At 33.1% G+C, this 19953-nt stretch overlaps 1 protein-coding gene across 1 annotated transcript; it reads left to right on the top strand.

Moving 5' to 3' along the window:
- The first annotated feature begins 3689 nt into the window (after window positions 1–3689).
- Window positions 3690–18954, top strand: LOC124540981 (barH-like 1 homeobox protein). Its single transcript, XM_047118753.1, has 3 exons — window positions 3690–3978; window positions 17728–17873; window positions 18430–18954. The coding sequence occupies exons 1-3, from the start codon at window positions 3690–3692 to the stop codon at window positions 18952–18954; spliced, it is 960 nt and encodes a 319-aa protein (XP_046974709.1).
- Window positions 18955–19953: the final 999 nt, after the last annotated feature.

The following is a 19953-nucleotide window of genomic DNA, read 5'->3' as shown; positions in this document are numbered from 1 at the left end:
AAGCACCACTATATATATGTATGTGCTTAATTTGTCTTTATAATTCATCTCGTGTTCAGCGGTGAAGGAAAACATCGTGAGGAAACATGCATGTGACAAATGTCATAGAAATTCTGTCACACATGTATTCCAACAGCGTGGTGGAATATGTTCCAAACCTTCTCCTCAAAGGGAGAGGAGACCTTTAGCCTGAGAATTTACAGACTGTTGTTGTTGTTGTTGTTGTATATGTTAGCGGCCAGTGAGGGCAATCACTGTTAACAAATATCAAAGAATGTCAGTTCTCAAGAAGGAAATGACGATTGGTGTCGCGGCTTATATAAAAATCAATGCATGATAAACTATCTATCGATTCGTTGTATTACTTGGTAACTATGACGAAGAACGGCACCTCGAATCAATCAATCTTGCCGGATCCCTGTCAGATATTTAAACAAATACATTCTACCACAAATAATTATAATGTAATAATTTTCTACAATGTTCTTGGTGGTAGAGCTTTGTGCAAGCCCGTCTGCGAAGGTAACTCATCAGTTATTCTACCGCCAAACAAACTCAGTATTGTTGTGTTCCGGTTTGAAGGGTGAGTGAGCCAGTGTAACTACAGGCACAAGGGACATAATATCTTAGTTCCCAAGGTTGGTGGTATATTGACGATTTAAGGAATAGTTAATATTTCTTACAGCGTCATTGTGTATGGGTAATGGTGACCATTTACCATTAAGTGGTCCATATGCTCGACCGCCAACTTATAAGATAAAAAAAACAACAAACAACAAAGTGTTAACAAACAAAATGTTTGAATAATTATATATTCTAAATGTTAATTAAACGGCCGGTAAGGTTGTCCTATAAAGGAATTTGCAAATGCAATATTTTTCTGTACGAAGAATTTAGCGTGATGTTCAAAACTATAAAAAAGTGCTTTATAAGCTAATGCTAGCAGACACAATAACAATAAATTTACTGCGACCGCGAAATGTTAAAAAAAAGATCTTATACAATTTATAAATTCATTATATAAAATGTATTTAAATAATTTTAACAATTATATATACAGAATAGAATACGGAACTGTAATTCAAAATCACCAAGTATCAAAAATGCTCATTCATACTATAAACTGTAAAAACTTTTTCTTGCTAAAATTGTAAGTAATTATAAAAAAAAAACACACGGATCACATTAAGTCTGCCATTAATTATTGCAGTAAAATCAAAATCAAAATAAACTTTATTCAAGTAGGCTTTTACAAGCACTTTTGAATCGTCATTTTACAATTAAGTGAAGCTACCACCGGTTCGGAAAGTAGATTCTACAGAGAAGAAACGACAAGAAACTCAGTAGTTACTCTATTTCAACATTTAAAAAATACAAAGTCATGTTAGTTAATACATCATCATCATCATCAATCATCATCAACAGCCTACTTTTGTCCACTGTTGGACATAGGCCTCTCCCAGTGCACGCCACTGTGGTCTTTCTCCGGCTACTCGCATCCAGCTCCTGCCTGCCGCCTTGCGTATATCGTCACTCCACCGTGCCTGAGGACGTCCTACACTACGTTTGCCGAGACGCGGTCTCCACTCTAGAACACGTTTTCCCCAACGGTTGTCGGTTCTACGACAAATATGACCAGCCCACTGCCACTTCAGCTTACTAATCCGGTGGGCTATGTCGATGACTTTGGTTCTTTGACGGATAACCTCATTTCTGATGCGATCCCTCAAAGAAACGCCGAGCATAGCCCTTTCCATAGCACGCTGAGCGACTTTAAGCTGGTGGACCAGCCTTGTCGTGAGTGTCCACGTTTCGGCTCCGTATGTCATGACGGGTAGGACGCACTGATTGAAGACTTTCGTCTTAAGGCACTGTGGTTATTATTAGTTATTATTATTTATTATATTATTATTATTGGTTATTATTATTATTATTAGTTAATACATTTATTTAAATTAATATATCCTGCTTGGAAGTCAACAGGTATTAACTCCACGCTTTTTATCATCTATAAAATCTTGTATCGAATAATATGCTTTTTCTACCAATGTATTTTTTACAAACGATTTGAATTTACTAAACGGCAAATTTAAAAAAATCTGCGGAATTTTATTATAGAAACGGATACCTTGCCCTAAGAAGGATTTATTGACTTTGCGGAGTCGGAAACTTGGCGTTATAAGCTTATTCTTACTCCTTACTTACTTTATACTGTTCACCAAGGACCTTTATCAGTCACATTAAAAAATTGATATTACTTCCAAGGACAATGTTTGCCCAGAATTTATCTCAAAGGACAAATAAGCAGTCGTTAAATTATTACAGGTTAATATGTATATTTACAGATTTCATGTTTTAATTTTTAATACTAACAATCTATATCAGCTTATTCAGCATTAGAGGTGAATATGTCTGTGTTATATTGAAATACCTATATATTGTCAGCAACCTCCTGCAAGGTGTTTAATAGATACTACCTACTCATCAGATATTCTACCGCCGGCAATATTTAGTATTGTTGTATTCCGATTTGAAGGTGAGTGAGCCAGTGTAACTACAGGCACAAGGGGCATAACCGTAGCTTCAAATGTTGGCTATCGAAGCAATATTCAATATTTGTGACAACGCCAATATCTATAGATTGTGGTGATTAATTACAGTGAGATCACACATTTGTATCGAAACTGCCTTCCAATTCAATCATTTTCAAATTGATTATAAATATGTTACTAAATAAATCAGTCAGCTAGATTTTATAATCAAGATAAATTGACACTCGACTCACCGAAACACTAACAATGACAGCTAAAAAACAAAAGACAGTCATCCATTCGCAGCTCATATTAATCCAAATAAAACAAAACACGGCTCAATCAAAACGATACACAAATCAAAATCAGATCCAATTACCGCTAACGATGGCAACGTCCATAAACACATTCAATACACTCATTAAGTCACAAACTAGAATCTTAACCACGTGACGTGTCCAATTAAACGTACCAACAATATAATTATCACAATTAATGTACACGGACATATTTCAAGGGACTCCTTAAATAAATCCCAATTTGATGTACCAAAAGACAGACGCATGAGCATGCCAGACACGCCCACCGACTTCCTATTGGTTTATAGCTAATTATATCTTGAAACTGCTGCTTTAAGAGCTATTTGCATCGTTTAAGAACAGATAATCTAAAATCGACTTTAATCCAATCGTTTAGAGTTGAAATTGAATCGTTATGAAATTAAATGTGGCATACAAAATTGTCATCCACATAGACGCCCATTAGTCGAGCTTTTTCATCTTCATTTCGATTAGAATCATTGCCAGATGGTTCGGCGTTAATTGATTTTCTGCCTTATTATAATGGTACATAAGGTTCATCTAAAATGGTATTTCAGTGGCATCTTTCAGAAGAGCCAGTTAACATTTCGTGAGCAGTCGCTCCTGTATTACAATTTGACAAAAATGCGTCGTTAGCTTTGGGTTCAGTTTAAATTATTATCTCGCGTGTGACGGCACTAAATCGTGACGAAAAAGTTGTCGAATTACTTAAAGATATCAGTTCTCCAAGTGCAAAGGGTGTGGTGGTACGTGGACCACTAAAGGTGTACATTTACAAGGAGCTAGTAGTGCTAATAGCTATATTAGTGTTGACATGAATTCTGTGAAATCAGAAGCAATGGATACCAATGAGACGAATGAGGATTCGAAAAATAATAAAACAGAAAATAAGCTAGCCTTTTCAATAGATAATTTGTTAGCTGATAAATTTGTTGAGAACGATAAGGTTGTAAATGAAAACGCGTCGACTTCAGATCCTGATTATTTCAGTGCTTACAATAAAGAACGAGTTAATGTTGATTCGGATGATGATAAGGACAGCAGTGATTCAGAACAGCTGGACGTTGAGAGTTCAACAGCTGATCCTCAGGAGTTCGCTGAGAGTAAATCCTCTGAATATCAATCAGGTATTATTTTCACTGACGGTTTTGGTTTTTATATTCAATAATCAAAAATGTCTGATTTAAATCTAAATTGATTAAAAATTAAGTGTATCACTAGTCACGCGTCACGCGTCTGGCTGTCTGTATGTTCGCGATAAACTCAAAAACTACTGGACGGATTGTCATGCGGTTTTCACAAATGGACAGAGGGATTTATTATGGTTTTTGCGTAAATAAATTAAAATTGAACGACAATTGTTAAACATGTCGGAAGAGAGCAATAAATAAAAATAAATAAGAAGTAAAAATTTGAAAAAAACCTTATGTCCACTCGTGCGAAGTCGGTATGAGCTGCTAGTTTGATAATAAATATGAATTTTAATTAAAACAAATAAGAACCTGTTGAAAGCTCACAGATGATGAAAGATCTTCCCCCGTCAAACTTAATGCATAATCCTTAGGAGCAGATCACGATACAATCACAGCCTTAAAACATCAACTTTTGTACATAAACATGGCAAAAATTGATAATTAAAACTAACTAGATACTTTATAACAGTCATCAGACCGGTTATATCGCAGCAAACGATTTGATGGCATATAATTAAGAATCAGTGATATCTATTACATCGTCAATGCACCACTAGCCTTGGGAACTAAGATGTTATGTCCCTTGTGCCTGTAGTTACACTGGCTCACTCACCCTTCAGACCGGAACACAACAATACTGAGTACTGTTATTTGGCGGTAGAATAACTGATGAGTTGGTGGTATCTACCTAGACGGGCTTGCACAAAGCCCTACCACCAACTAAGTTGATAATTAAAACTTACTAGATAGTCTCTAACAGTTATCAGACCGGTCATTTCGCAGCAAACGTTTTGGTTGCACATAATGTGGAGTCAGTTATATCTATTAAAATATACTTTTTTAAACTTTTTTACGACTTACTACTATATAATTTAAATGTATAGGGATTTTTTTTATTGAATTATTAGTTCTGGAGATTACCTTCCTACATATAAATAAATAAGGCTTTATAAACATAAAATATATCACTATTAAGTCCTCAAAAATATACAAATATGAATTAAAAATAGTTACAATATAAAACTTGAACGCATGGAATGGTGGCAAGAATGATAGCAGCATTTCCCCTTAGAATCGCAATTCTGGTCCCTCTAAAACCAAACCAGCCCTCCCGTCACCAGTGGAGACAATGAGGCGAGGTGTTATACTTTTGATGAAGCTTTTTGCTTAACTACTCCAGCGCCGAGTGTTAATACAGCAAATGGGACAAAAAGTAATTTGACGTTATAAAGTGTTATTATTATTTATAATCATAGTTTGGTATATAAGATAACTGTTACACAATACCGTAATATATGTTAAAAAGTATGGAGTTTAAACTTAATTAATTTAAAAAAGTGTTATCGACATCCAGGATTAGAAATCACATACAAAAGAGATAAATATTTATAATATAAATGACAAGGGTGATTGTATTTAAAGGGCAATCTGTTCTAATAAATCCAGTTTTACAAAGAACGTCATCGATTCACCGCTAAACAACAGTACGCAGTATTGTTGTGTTCCGGTTTGAAGGGTGAGTGCGCCAGTGTAACTACAGGCACACGGGACATAACATCTTAGTTCCCAAGGTTAGTGGCGTATTGACGATGTAAGGAATAGTTAATATTTCTTACAGCGTCATTGTCTATGGGTGATGGTGACCACCTACCATCAGGTGGCCATATGCTCGTACGCAAAACTATTAATAAAAAAAAATATTTTTATTATTGATTTATGTATACTACTTGAATCAATATGTTTGGTTGAAGGACTCTAGGCAAGCCTGATTTAACTCATCAGATATTCTAATACCAAATAGCAATGCTTAATATTGTTGTGTTCTGGTGTAAAGATGTGTCAAACATGTACAAGGGTCATAACATCTAAGTTTGGGATTGATCGTGTAAATAGTTCACTTTAGATATGATTATTTTAATTTAATAATTTGAGACACTATTAGCATATTATCAAAAAAAAGTAATAAAAAAGAGTCCTGATCCAGTGATACACGTTATAGATATTTGCAAAACTGAGGGGATTGAAATAAAACAATATATGTATAGGAATAATAAAATCTGACACTTAGTATAAACACACAACAAGATTTTGACGACAGGTTTTGTTCTTAGAAAAGCTTAAACTCTAAATTTTAACCGATGAGATGATGATTCAATAATTTCCATTCGAGTGTTTGGAAATTCGATGAATAACTTTTACGAGCTTTAATTTCAGAAAATTTTAGACCCAAAAACTCGATATTAATATGCCTAGGGTGTGTATACTGTGCGGCTTGGAAAACAAGTAATGTCATTGGTCCTACGCCTGAACTCTTTCCATTAGAGTCATAATTGCGTCTTATTATAATAATAATACATATTGGACAACATCACATACTTTTTTCTGATCTCAATGTAAGTTAAATCATATCATCGTGATAGGAAAATCAGAAGTAACGACGGTACCATAAACACCCAGACTCAAGACAACATAGATAACTAATGTACGTTTTCTCGGATTGGCGTATCCATGAAAACCGGTGCACACACTAATGGATCACGATCGAACCAGGTCGGCAAATTGTATTGTATTAGGAAATTCAGGGAATAGAGATTGCATTGTATTTGCACACACATTTTTGCAATATAATGTGTGTCTGACTTCGTTCAGAACGATATCATTTATATCAACCAATCTGTGGAACCAATTTCTATCGACGGTTTTCCGATACGTCTTGGGAACCTCCCAGAAAAGAGCGGACTCCTTTATTAAAGGTCGTCAACGCTCCTGCAAGCCCTCCGGTGTTCGGCGGTGGTAATCACATTCCATCGGGTGAGACTCCAATCTCGCTCGTATGCCACCTATAACACAACAACAACAGCCTGTAAATTTCCCCCTGGTGGGCTATGGCCTACTTTCCTTTGAGGAGAAGGTTTGGAAAATATTACACCACGCTGTTCCAATGCGGGTTGGTGGACCTATAAAACTTTTTTTTTATACTATACTTGGAACAGATAATAAATTTAGGAAATATTTTGTCGTGTAATCCGTAGTTTTTTTTTTTTTTTACAAATATAAATAATTCAATTATTCCGAGACTCATATAACTCTTCATTAGCTACAAAAAGTTCATCAAGTTTTTGTTAATTATTTCCACGAGTCTATTTCGTTTCGTTATAACATATTTGCTATTCTCGTGTTTATAAATTTATTTTATGTGTGTCGAAAAAAAATTTTCTCTTTCTCATCTAGTTAGATAAGATTTACCTTTATGTTTATGTACAACTAGAGCCTATCCCGAAAAAAAATTATAAATTTTTGTTTATGATAATTCAAATATCAAAACGACGACTTATACACTGTCCAACTATTTATACACGCTTTGACAGATATAACTAGTGACTGCCCCAGCGTAACATTTTAATTATTTATATGATTCGGTGGATTAATTGACATGTAATATCGATTATCGATTACGGCTATAGAATAATTAAAATATTGTATGAATAAAATATTCTTTTATTTTTTTTGGAAGCATTTAATGCGTAATTATTGATTATTATTATTAAAAAAATGTCGCTGTGATAAATTTAAAACTTTAAATAATATCTTAAAAATCAACTGGTTGGTCGTATTAATTCTGTATTAGAATGAATCTAAATAATAAAACGTAACGTAGTGTGCACTGATTATTTTCAACCGACTTCCAAAAGGAGGAGGTTATCAATTCGTCTGTATTTCTTTTTTTTTTTTTTTTTTTTTTTTTTTTTTTATGTTTGTTACCTCATAACTTTTCACTGGGTGGACCGATTTTGATAATTTTTTTTTGTTTGAAAGGTAGTGCTTCCCGTGGGGTCCCATTTTTTTTATTTTTTTTTTCCGATGATGGTATCCATGTGAAAACGACATAAGTCTTAAATTTGCATTATGTATATGCGCGACAAATAGGTGAATAACTGAAAATCACGTTAACCAATTTTGATAATTCTTTTTTTATTATAAAATATATACTTCAAGGGTAATTTGGTGAAAGTTTGGTAAGGTTCTGAGCACAGGATCCATGACAAAGTAACGGAACGGAAGGGAATGGAACAATTCTGAGGAGCACGTTAGCGATACTCGGTCGAATCTTTTATTTATAGGTTATTTGAATATTTGAGTCACCTTCCGTAATGTGGTTATGTTTATGTAATTATCATAGTCGAATATAATAATCAACTAGCTACCCACCCCGGCTTCGCACGGGTGCAATACTGATACTAAATATACTACAGAATTTGTTTATATACGACATCACATCGCAAACTTCTAAAATTATCAGTGTTTCTTTACTATATTGTTCATGTTTTATATACACAAACCTTCCCCTTGAATCACACTATCTTTTAAAAAAAACCGCATCAAAATCCGTTGCGTAGATTTAAAGATATAGGGACAGAAAAAGCGACTTTGTTTTATACTATGTAGTGATGGAACTCCTATACGGCTCGCAGTTAGGGTGCGCTATGGGGCAGAATTTCTTACTATCTTTAATCAAATTTTGTGTATGTGATGTGATGTCATATGATGTACGAAATATAGTTGGTCTTTTTCAAAGTTTTTTTGCTGAGTTCGATTACAGCTCTTTCGAGGGATCCTTGTAGTTTACGCCGCGTGACGTATTAAATCCGCATTTTCGAAAGTCTATTTTTGCTGTATGCGCAAGTTTCCTTTGAAATTGTCCTCGAAGTAGTTTCTGACTCATATAAACGGAACGTTTAATCTATCCATATTAAAAAAAATTAGTTAGTCAACATCAGCTTCACTTAAAATCAAAAAATAAATAAAATTTTAACAAAAAGAAAAACCGACTTCAAACAAAACACTATTTTAAAACAAATGAATATGCACGAAAAAGTAATAAAAATAATTGCGTATTCAACATATTTTTTAGAGTCTTCCTAAGTTAAATGAAATGAAAAATATTAGACTACTTAAAAGTCGATTAACGATTATATCATGTAGTTATAATTATTGTTATATTTGGAGTCGGTGTCAGCCAATAAAACCCTACAGTATATCTATCAAAAAACAATACGAGAATACTTTGATAAATATGTTTTTTAGAAATTACCTTTTACACAATAATATACTGGATCAATCAAGGGGCTCGTATCGCTTCTTTCTTTTGATTGTTGGGGCAAGGGCACCGTGGCTGACACCGACTCCAAATATAACAATAATTATAACTACATGATATAATCGTTAATCGACTTTTAAGTAGTCTAATATTTTTCATTTCATTTAACTTAGGAAGACTCTAAAAAATATGTTGAATACGCAATTATTTTTATTACTTTTTCGTGCATATTCATTTGTTTTAAAATAGTGTTTTGTTTGAAGTCGGTTTTTCTTTTTGTTAAAATTTTATTTATATAAAATGAATTAAAACATTACAATCTCATTTCCGGTATCAAATCCTGTCTTAGACTCGTTACACACGAAAGTTCCATGTTGGAAGACTTCGTCCAAGTATGGTATTGAATGATTTTTTTTTTTAAATTAATTTATGCCTGGATGTCATTGAATTAATGTTTTTCATCACGGTAACTTTTTTATTGTCTATTAGCGAAAGTATTAGTTCGACACAACTTAGATGTCGCATCGGCAAAATTCGTAAAACCGATCACATCCGAATTAAGTACGCTATCCCAAATTATCAAAATTTATTTCTCATGCGAATATGATCTTTACACAAACGTAATAACTTGTAATATCATAGGACCTAATATATTCGTCAATTTTACGCGCCGATTTACATGCACTTGCTTTGTCTGACGCGCGAATCTATAGCGACGAATAGCGCCGAATGGCGCGATAGGGAGCTATTTCTATTGGTTGTGTAAATCGGCAGTAATCGGTTTTATTTTCATTCCATTGCTTTTTCCGATGCTACATCTAATTTGTGTCGTACTATACGTATAACACACTGATGACAAAACTACTGTTGCTTATTTGGGGCGTTTACAATCACATTGAGTTTGGTTGATACATTTCTGTTTATAATAAATAGCTTGCTATATTTTTTGACGTTTATTTTGACAGCTCTGCCCATTTCGAGTACCGTGATAATTTTTAAACAAATATTATATTTCCAATCAGATTCGCAGTGTCTAAAATTAGCGCGATCCATTAAATATTTATATTGATATATGAATGAAAAATAAATATATATGCATAAAAAAGTACATATTAAAAAATACATTTTATTAAAAAAACCACAGGAACTGGCAGCTGATAATACATTAAAAAAAAAATCTCACCCGCATTCGAAATACGAATTTTATGTTTTTTATTAAAACTAATGATTCCGTTTGCTTTTGAAGATAGTTTTACAAATTAATCATTGAAACGCGAGTGAATGTAAAATGACTCGCGATAATTCATCCAGATTGTTAAAAAAGTCTCAACTTCGCGCCTTCCCGGCCCATTGACATTTACGCCATGCTTCTGTGCCGCCATGCTATGTCTATTTTTGGCGCCAATTAACTGTTACTTTTTGTCAATTTGGAATTGATTCGTTTAAATAATTATTTTGACCATGAATAACATTTTACTAGGTTATTTATTTATCGAAAATACACTAGATTGTAATTTATTAGTTATGTAAGCAATTCTTATTAGTTATGTAAGCCATTCATTTTATTTAAAGATTTATGTCTTTGATAAATATCTTTCAATGCAATTATGAGCCGAGATGGCCCAGTGGTCTTAACAGAAGATTGCGTGTTCAAACCCAGGCAAGCACCACCGAATGTTCATGTGCTTAATTTGTGCTTATAATTCATCTCATGCTCGGCGGTGAAGGAAAACATCGTGAGGAAACCTGCGGGTGTCTAATTTCATAGAAATTCTGCCACATGTGTATTCCACCACCCCGCAGTGGAAAAGCGAGGTGGAATATGTTTCAACTCTTCTCCTCAAAGGGAGAGGAGACCTGAACCCAGCAATTTACAGACTATTGCTGGCAATTATGAGGTTACTTTACACGACTGTAAAACAAATTTATTTTTGTCGCACATTGTGCAAGCACGTCGCACTTACTCATCATAATATATCTTAACGCAAAACAGCCATACTTATTATTGTTGTTTTCCGGTTTGAAGAACGAGTGGGCTATTGTGACTACATCATCATCATCCTCCTGCCCTTATCCCATTTTACTTGGGATCGGCGCAATGTCTTCTTCCTCCATACTTCCCTATATATCGTCTCACAAGCAACTTTTTCTCCAGCCATATCATCTTTCCCACATTCCATCCATCGTTTCTTTGGTCGTGCCCTTCCTCTATATCCATTTGGATGGATGCTGTAAAATTGTGTAATTCTTAATATGAATTATTGTTATGTCCATGCTCAAGACTTTCCTCATAATATGGTCCTATGACTATAGGCATAACATCTTGAATCTCAAGTTGGTGAGGACTTGATGATTAATATTTCTTACAGTACCCATGTCCTGGTCTATGGGGGGTGACTATCTATACTTCAATACTAACATTATAAATGTGAAAGTAACTTTGTCTGTCCTTATATCACACCAATGCTTCAGCCACTTTGTTGACAATTTTATGTCCATTATGGCTGCAAATACAATTTTCAACCCGTACGATACTGAGTACATATTTTTGTTTGGTGGTAATTAATCTATATCTATGTTAAATTGCATTACCTGTCAATAAATTAAACCTCCTATAACTCTTTCACTACTAGCAGCTAAGTATGCTCACACCTGTCTGTTGTATTGCCTAGCGTATTTTGTATGTATGTATATTTACTTTTAAATTGTTTATGCAGTAGGGTTGCCTGGAGAGATCACTACTTAGTAAGGCCGCCCTTTGCATACTTTTGTAGTGATTTTGATTTTAAGCTTTTTTCTTGTATTTTGTTTATTTTCTGTGTGCAATAAAGCTGTTTATTATTATTACTATTATCTATATTAATACTGTGAAACCTGGTTAAGTGAGACTTCAAGTGACCTGCAATATTGTTTCACTTATAAAGGTTATTCCACTTAACCGGCGTCTCAGATACCAAGGCATAAATAAATGTATGTCTCAGTTATAGAGGTGCGATCATTAAATAAAATAATGTCTTATGAAAATATAGATGAGGAATAAATTAGCGAACAAACAAAACTTTATTATCTCAGTTACAGAGGTGTGTGTATAAAAATCAATTGCTGTCGCATTTATAGAGGTAACTGTGATGATAAAACAAAGTAACTAATTCCAGTTACAGAAGTTTGCTTCGTACCAATAACAGAGTTAATTCAACGTTAAAGTGATGGGACCCCAGCATGAGTTCCAGTTATGGAGGTATTTCACTTATTCAGGTCCCACTTAACCAAGTTCGACTGTATAATCAACGTGTATGTAACTCTGTCTGTATGTCGCTCTTTCTCTACTAAACCGACGAACATAGATCATACTTTTTTGCCTTATTAAAACCAACCTGTTATACACGAGCGAACTAGTTTTCCATAAGGCAATATTTCCTTTCACATATATGAAATAAACTAAAATTATCATTGTTATACCGAAATTATAATTATCCCGAAAAGGATAGTAAAACAATTAATATAATAGTTAACTGAGGAAGCATGCTCAATCGAAACGGACGAGCCATATCGTCACCTAACAACTATTTTCAATAAACACCTTCGACTCTGAGTAATTAGTGGCAATATATCAACACGTCGCCCGGACGCCATCTTGAAGCGTTTCCCGCGCTAATGAGCGCGCGAAAATAAGTGTCATTTTACTTTTTAAACGCCTTATTCCAAAGGGATAAGATTTAATTTCGTTTGAATACAGCTACGGATGTTTTAGTTTTTGCTCGCGGGTTTGTCTTGAACAAAGTAGTAGGTTATTTTTTTTTAAACGGTTGGTTTATTTATAATTATCGTTTGTTTTCTTTTATTCAATAATTTTTATTCGATATTCAAAATTATATTTTAGTGTTAAATTTTGAATGGTAGCCGTATTCGAAGTGAGATCTTATCGACCAAAAACGAATCGTAACTGAAAATTGTTAGAAATTAACGTTAGAAATGCTTGTACTGGTGATATGTAATCTTACGATCACTACATATTATAAAACAAAGACACTCAACCGTGTCTGTTTGTCTGTGTGTTCACGATGAACTAATTACCAAAATATTTTTATTTTTACAATTTTTATCTGTCTGTTTGTTCCGGCTAATCTCTGGAACGGCTGAACCAAATCTGATGAAATTTTGTATGAAGCAAAATCGAAGCCCAAGAAAGGACATATGCTACTTTTTTGCCTGATACATGACAACCAATAACGCCTACTTACCCTTTAACGCGAGTATTTAATAAAGGTTTTTGCACTATTACTTTGTGATACCCCCAAGATATAAATGTTTTATTTCCGGAAATAACTCGCCATAACATATATAAGATCAAATAAATTTCCTAAAATATTTTACGTACAGACATCGTTTACAACTTTATTATATGTATATATTTGTCAGACAGACGATTTATTGCTTGTACGATCGTTAAGGGATAACAGAAAGCATAAGGAGTTGTATTTCACTTTTAATGATTTAATGTGAGTCAGTGTCAAATTAAACGTTTTTAATGTTTGCCAGAGTTAAAAAATCATGTTTTTTTTTCGTTGTGGCAATATTTTGTTTAAACATTTTACGGATGTTTCCGTAACTGAATGGTATTTAATGTGAAAATGAGTTGAAATAAGTTTTGTATGGTTGTTTCTGATGAATTTCTTTGGGTTTAAATATTTTTACATATAATAATGGATGAATAATGGATTGGTTTCTTTGTCTTTCTAAAATCAGTAGTTTGGGATGACAAAAGAATCACGTTTTACAATAATGCACCAATATCCCTATATTATTTTAAAGTCAGTCATTCCAGTCATCCGCAGTCATTCCATTGTTTCCTAATGACCGCTTAACCATTTTTAAAATAAGAAATAGTATTGTATGCCAGTATTAAATTTTATGCCATATAAAATAATATTAATTAATGTGGTACAAATTATGATCAATTACAATAATAATTGTTAATAAAAGGCGAGAAGACCCAGTTGTTAGAACTCCTGCATATTAACCGATGATTACGGATTCAAACCGCACTGAATATTCATGTGCTTAATTTGTGTTTATAATTCATCTCGTGTTCGGCGGTGAAGGAAAACATCGTGAGGAAACCTGCATGTGTCAAATATCATAGAAATTCTGCCACATATGTATTCCACCAAACCCGCATTGGAACAGCGTGGTGGAATATGTTCCAAACCCCCTCCTTAATGGGAAAGGAGGCCTTAACCCAGCAGTGGGAAATTTACAGGCTGTTACTTAACTTTAGGCATCATATGAATATATTTATCACTTTTACAATATATCAAATAGACGTCACGGCCTTCGCACGATTGAGGAATCTATGTTTTTCTTAGCCGCACCGCAAGGGAGACACATACATGGCGTATTAAACCTAACTCAGCTTTGAACGTGTTAAAATAACGTCGCACGAATATATTTTTAATGAATCCTACATTATAATGAACAAGTTATACTAATTATATTTCAAAAAACTTTCGGATATCCTTATTACATCCTGACATTAAGAAATTCTTAAATAACATAATATATTACCACTATAGTTTTACAAAGTCGAGAGGGTCCAGTCGTTAGAACGCGTGTTTCTTAACCGATGATTGTAGGTTCAAACCCAGGCAAGCACCGCTTGCACCGGTGTGGTGGTTATTCATGTGCTTAATGTTTGTTTTATAATTAAGGAAGGAAAACATCGTGAGGAAACCTGCATGTGTCAAATATCATAGAAATTCTGCCACTTATGTATTCCACCAACCCGCATTGTAACAGCGTGGTTGAATATGTTCTATACCTGCTTCTCAAAGGGAGAGGAGGCCTTAGATCAGCAGTGGGAAATTTATAGGCTGTTGCTGTTGTTTGTTGTTGTAATTAATGATATAGAATCAAATGATATCACACTATATTGGAGGCTTGGGTTACTCGCACCATCTTCTTCTTGTTTTTTGTCTTGTATTTCTATTTTTTTTTTACATTTTGCTGCCTTTTAAAATCGTAGTTACACTGGCTCACTCACCCTTCAAACTGGAACACAACAATACTGAGTACTGTTGTTTGGCAGTTGAATAACTGATGAAGTGGGTGGTATCTACCCAAACGGGCTTGCACGAAGCCCTACCACCAAGAAATAATTGATAAAAATCGCAATTCATTTATGAATTGTTTTTTAATTATTTCTTTTTTAATTCGTTTAATTTGAATGTTCAGTGTGCATTTTCTAAATTTGTCTTTTCCGCAAGTAAACACAAAAATGATAAGTTCGCATATACATATATATATACATATATATATATATCGCATATACATATATATATACATATACATATATATACATATACATATACATATATATATATATAGCATATACGTGCTATATGCGTAAGCGATCTATAATAGTATATCAGTAAACACTTAGCATATACGATATGTATGCGCAACAAAAAAAAAATGCTGTCTGGCTAAATTGTTGTGGCTAATTAAGATTTATTTCTCTTACCCGAAATAAATATTGTAATTTTTTTGAATATCGTTTAACTTGAGAATATTGTTCTTATTTTTTTAAATATGCAACATTAAACAATTTTAACTTTAAAAAGTGTGCTTAGAAGCCAACCCTTGGTCACTAATTTTCAACTTTGACAAACTATCAATATTGTAATTCTTTATATGAATTATTATTCCGTTTCCGACTTTGCCGTTTCATAAATAAAATCGTTTGTAAAAAATAAATTGGTACAGAAGACACATTATTCAATACAAGATTATGGAGACGATAAAAAAGCGTGAAATACTTGTTGACTTCCAGGCAGAATACATGCATATATAATTGTAATTACCGAACATAACTGGTTTTTTAAATGTTGAAAAATATTAACTACTGAGTTTCTTGCCGATTCGTCTCAGTAGAATATACTTTCCGAACGAATAAGCTTCACTTATTATAAATAAAGTTGTTAAATGACGATTCAAAGGTACTTGTAAAATGTAAAAGCCTACTTGAATAAAGTATATTTTGATTTTGAGTTTGATTATCTATCCATTACAGAAGAGTATACACTTTGCCTATTAAATATTATATTTTTAATCTGGTGACATAAATATTGACAGGTACTCGAAATGACGGGAAAATTGATTCTGGTATATATATATATATATATATATATATATATATATATATATATATATATATATATATATTGAGTAAAACATTATTTAAAATCAAGTTATATAAGAAAAACTAATTACCATTGTTTTATTACAGAAATAAGAATTTAATAGAAACATTTTACATAATTAATCTCTACACCTTATCTTCAAATTATGTTTTAATTTTATAATTTTTTTGGTATAAAAAAACTCATGACTTTATTTATTTATAATCCCAACAAAATTCAGATTATGAAAGATATATAACAGAATAAATAATCTGTAGTTCATTCAGTAGCATTTGTAAAGCAATTAATGTCAAAACATCGTCACCTGTCAACAGCTAATGTCTTTGTTTCGCGCCACTTTTACGTAACTCATTACGATGACAGATAAAAAATAACATTAGCAATAATTATTCAAAAACGTTTGTAACAAGATACAATTTCGAACGCCCTCGATTTTAAAAATCGAAGCGATAATATCGTCAATGACCGTTTGACACAGTTCCATCAAGAATCTTGCTTCTGTAATAGAATTTTACAGCTTTTTAATGAGCTCCGACCACTTACTAAATTTTAGTCGTGAGACAGTTTCTTTTCATCTTTATTTTTTTTACACGCCGGTGAATAATTACAGGGGAGAGAGATTTAGCTAACAAGAGTCGGGAGGCGCGGAGATTTATCTTTTCGTAACAAATTTAGAAAATGAGACATCAGACCGCCGTTAGTGTGAGCTTGGATCATTTTATTTGTTGGCGATGGAACGTTATGGAACCAATTCAAACGGCTAATTTGAAGCGCGCCGCTTTCAAACTTCGAACGCAGAATCAGATAGTTTATCGTTGACAGATCGTAAATAAATTAGCGCGCGAATTTCTCGACTTTTTTTTTCGGGTTATTGCACGAATTAAAAAAATGTTTTTCGTAATAAATTTTCGTTATGGTAACATTTTATATTTTTTTATATCGTCACTTTAGAAAAATAGGTTTTATATTTAATAGTATATATATATTTTTTTTTATAAATAACTGTTTTTGTTTTTCATGTATCGCATTTATACGTCTTGATTTGATTAAAGCAATAATAAAAGTACTGTATTAGTCAATTGCGTTCATGTATCACTTATTCGGTCTTATAAAATAATTTGGAGTTGTTTGTAATACCAATCAAACTAAATTAACACTTTTAATTAATACTTATTTTAAATTAAATTTTCAAGTTCAAATTTCGAACGATTTAAATTGTAGATTAGGAGTAAAATTATGTTACCATATAAATAAATACCGTTCTTAGTAGATATTAGTTCAATACATATATTGACTTTATGATTGAGTTGTTTTTTTTTCGACTCATATAGTTTATAGGTGGTATGAACAATTTTGAGCCTTTACAATATTTTTATTTTGTTCCAGCTTCTTGTTCTCGGGGTAAACGAGCTCGGACAGCATTCAGTGCACAGCAGATCAAGAGTCTGGAAGCTGAGTTTGAGAAGAATCGATACTTGTCTGTCGCCGCAAGAGGGCGCTTAGCTCGGCAGCTGAGATTAACAGAAACACAGGTACAAAGAAAAATTAAACTATTAATAGGCTATTTGACAATGCGAAAAATAAATTGTGAATTATTGTAATCAGTGTAGAAAATTAAAAATAATATTTAATTTATTCAAAAATCCATAAATAAAAATTAGGCATTTTTCAAACGTTTGTCACGTGACACAAAACGCTCCTGATTGGCCGGGTTTATGATGATGTCACTTTCTTGTTAACCTTGCTTTTCTACTATATGTATCACAGATTAAAATACAAGAAAGTGACGTCACAGACCCCATTGCAGCGCCATATTGTCCAAGTAGCGTTTTTGCGTGTTATTTAATATGGAATTTTTAATATGATATTTTTCGGTAAATATGTACTAGAAATAAAAAAAGAAACAACTTTTACTGGGTTCCTTAACTTCTACTAAATAATATAAAATGGATCTTAAAAACCAGTCAAATAGCCTATTACTATATCACTTATCTAAAAGGGTCTTAAACATTAGATAGTCATAATGTTCTTATCATACTCTTTTTTATATTCAAAAAAGGAAGATAAAACCTCAACCTTTTTTTACAGATTAAAATTTGGTTTCAAAACCGTCGAACAAAATGGAAGCGTAAATACACGAACGATGTGGAAATACTAGCCCAACAATACTACAACAGCCTAGGTATTATTTCGCCTAGACCTATGTTTGTTGGCGATCGCCTCTGGATATTCAACTATCCAAACAGGCTACAGCCTACCCAACAGCAACAGTGGGCGAAATCGCTCAACACAATAGCAAACGTACAACAGAATCCAATTATAGATAGAACGATGTTTAGAAATATACCGAAGCCGGATATGCCATTTCTATTGCCACCTCAGTATCCTAACGACCGCGTGTTTTTAAATATGGAACGAAATGTCAGTTTGACGGGAAACGTCAAAGTTCCCGCGCAAAATCGCCTCGTCTCCGTTCCGAGGGAGGTCTACAGCAATATGGCGACCGCTCAAAGGAGTTTAGATATGTACAAAAATAATATATTAAACCACAGTCCGAATCAGGATTCCAGCGTCGATCATTTAAGACGTTTGGAGGAAAATTTTAGCATTTAGGGGATTATTTTAATTTATTTTGTAACATAGTGATTATTAAAATAAATAGAATTTAATTGATATTTGTTTTTTTTTCTTTAAATAAACTGTTTCAGATCCCGTCACAAACAATCTATTATGGTAAGATATATTATATACAATTATAATAATAACGACGATAAAATTATACTTTTTTTCAACCGACTTCAAAAAGGAGGAAGTTATCAATTCGTCAGTATTTTTTTTTATGGTATAGGTTGGTGGACGAGCACATAGGCACCTGATGGTAAGTGGTTATATAATGGTAAATCGACTTTTAAGTGGTCTAATATTTTTCATTTCATTTTACCGAGGAGGACTCTAAGAAATATGTTAATTATCTTTATTACTTTTTAGTGCATTTTTATTTTTTTTTAAAATAGTGTTTTGTTTGAAGTCGGTTTTCTTTTCAACCGACTTCAAAAAGGAGGAGGTTATCAATTCGTCTGTATATTTTTTTTTTTTTTATGTTTGTTACCTCATAACTTTTTACTGGGTGGACCGATTTTGATATTTTTTTTTTGTTTGAAAGGTAGTGCTTCCCGTGGGGTCCCATTTTTTTTTTTATTTTTTTCCAATGATGGTATCCGTATGAAAACGACATAAGTCTTAAATTTGCATTATGTATATATGCGCGACAAATAGGTGAATAACTGAAAATCACGTTAACCAATTTTGATAATTCTCTTTTTATTATAAAATATATACTTCAAGGGTAATTTGGTGGAAGTTTGGTAAGGTTCTGAGCACAGGATCCATGACAAAGTAGCGGAACGGAATGGAACGGAACAATTCTGAGGAGCACGTTAGCGATATTCAGTCGAATCTTTTATTGAAAGGTTATTTGGATATTTGAGTCACCTTCCGTAATGTGGTTATGTTTATGTAATTATCATTGTCGAATATTATAATCCACTAGCTACCCACCCCGGCTTCGCACGGGTACAATACTGATACTAAATATACTACAGAATTTGTTTA

The sequence above is a fragment of the Vanessa cardui genome, chromosome 27 (assembly GCF_905220365.1).
Source record: "Vanessa cardui chromosome 27, ilVanCard2.1, whole genome shotgun sequence".
In the NCBI taxonomy this organism is placed as follows: domain Eukaryota; kingdom Metazoa; phylum Arthropoda; class Insecta; order Lepidoptera; family Nymphalidae; genus Vanessa; species Vanessa cardui.
The sequence above is the reverse complement of the archived record's forward strand: the minus strand, read 5'-3'. Positions and strand labels throughout refer to the sequence as shown.

What these genes read in the sequence shown, in the direction of transcription:
- LOC124540981 (XM_047118753.1), top strand. Translation starts at nt 3,690, where the DNA reads ATGGATACCAATGAGACGAATGAGGATTCGAAAAATAATAAAACAGAA. An exon ending in ATCCTCTGAATATCAATCAG is followed by an intron (nt 3,979 to 17,727) that starts GTATTATTTTCA and finishes ATTTTGTTCCAG; the next exon opens with CTTCTTGTTCTCGGGGTAAA. An exon ending in TGAGATTAACAGAAACACAG is followed by an intron (nt 17,874 to 18,429) that starts GTACAAAGAAAA and finishes CTTTTTTTACAG; the next exon opens with ATTAAAATTTGGTTTCAAAA.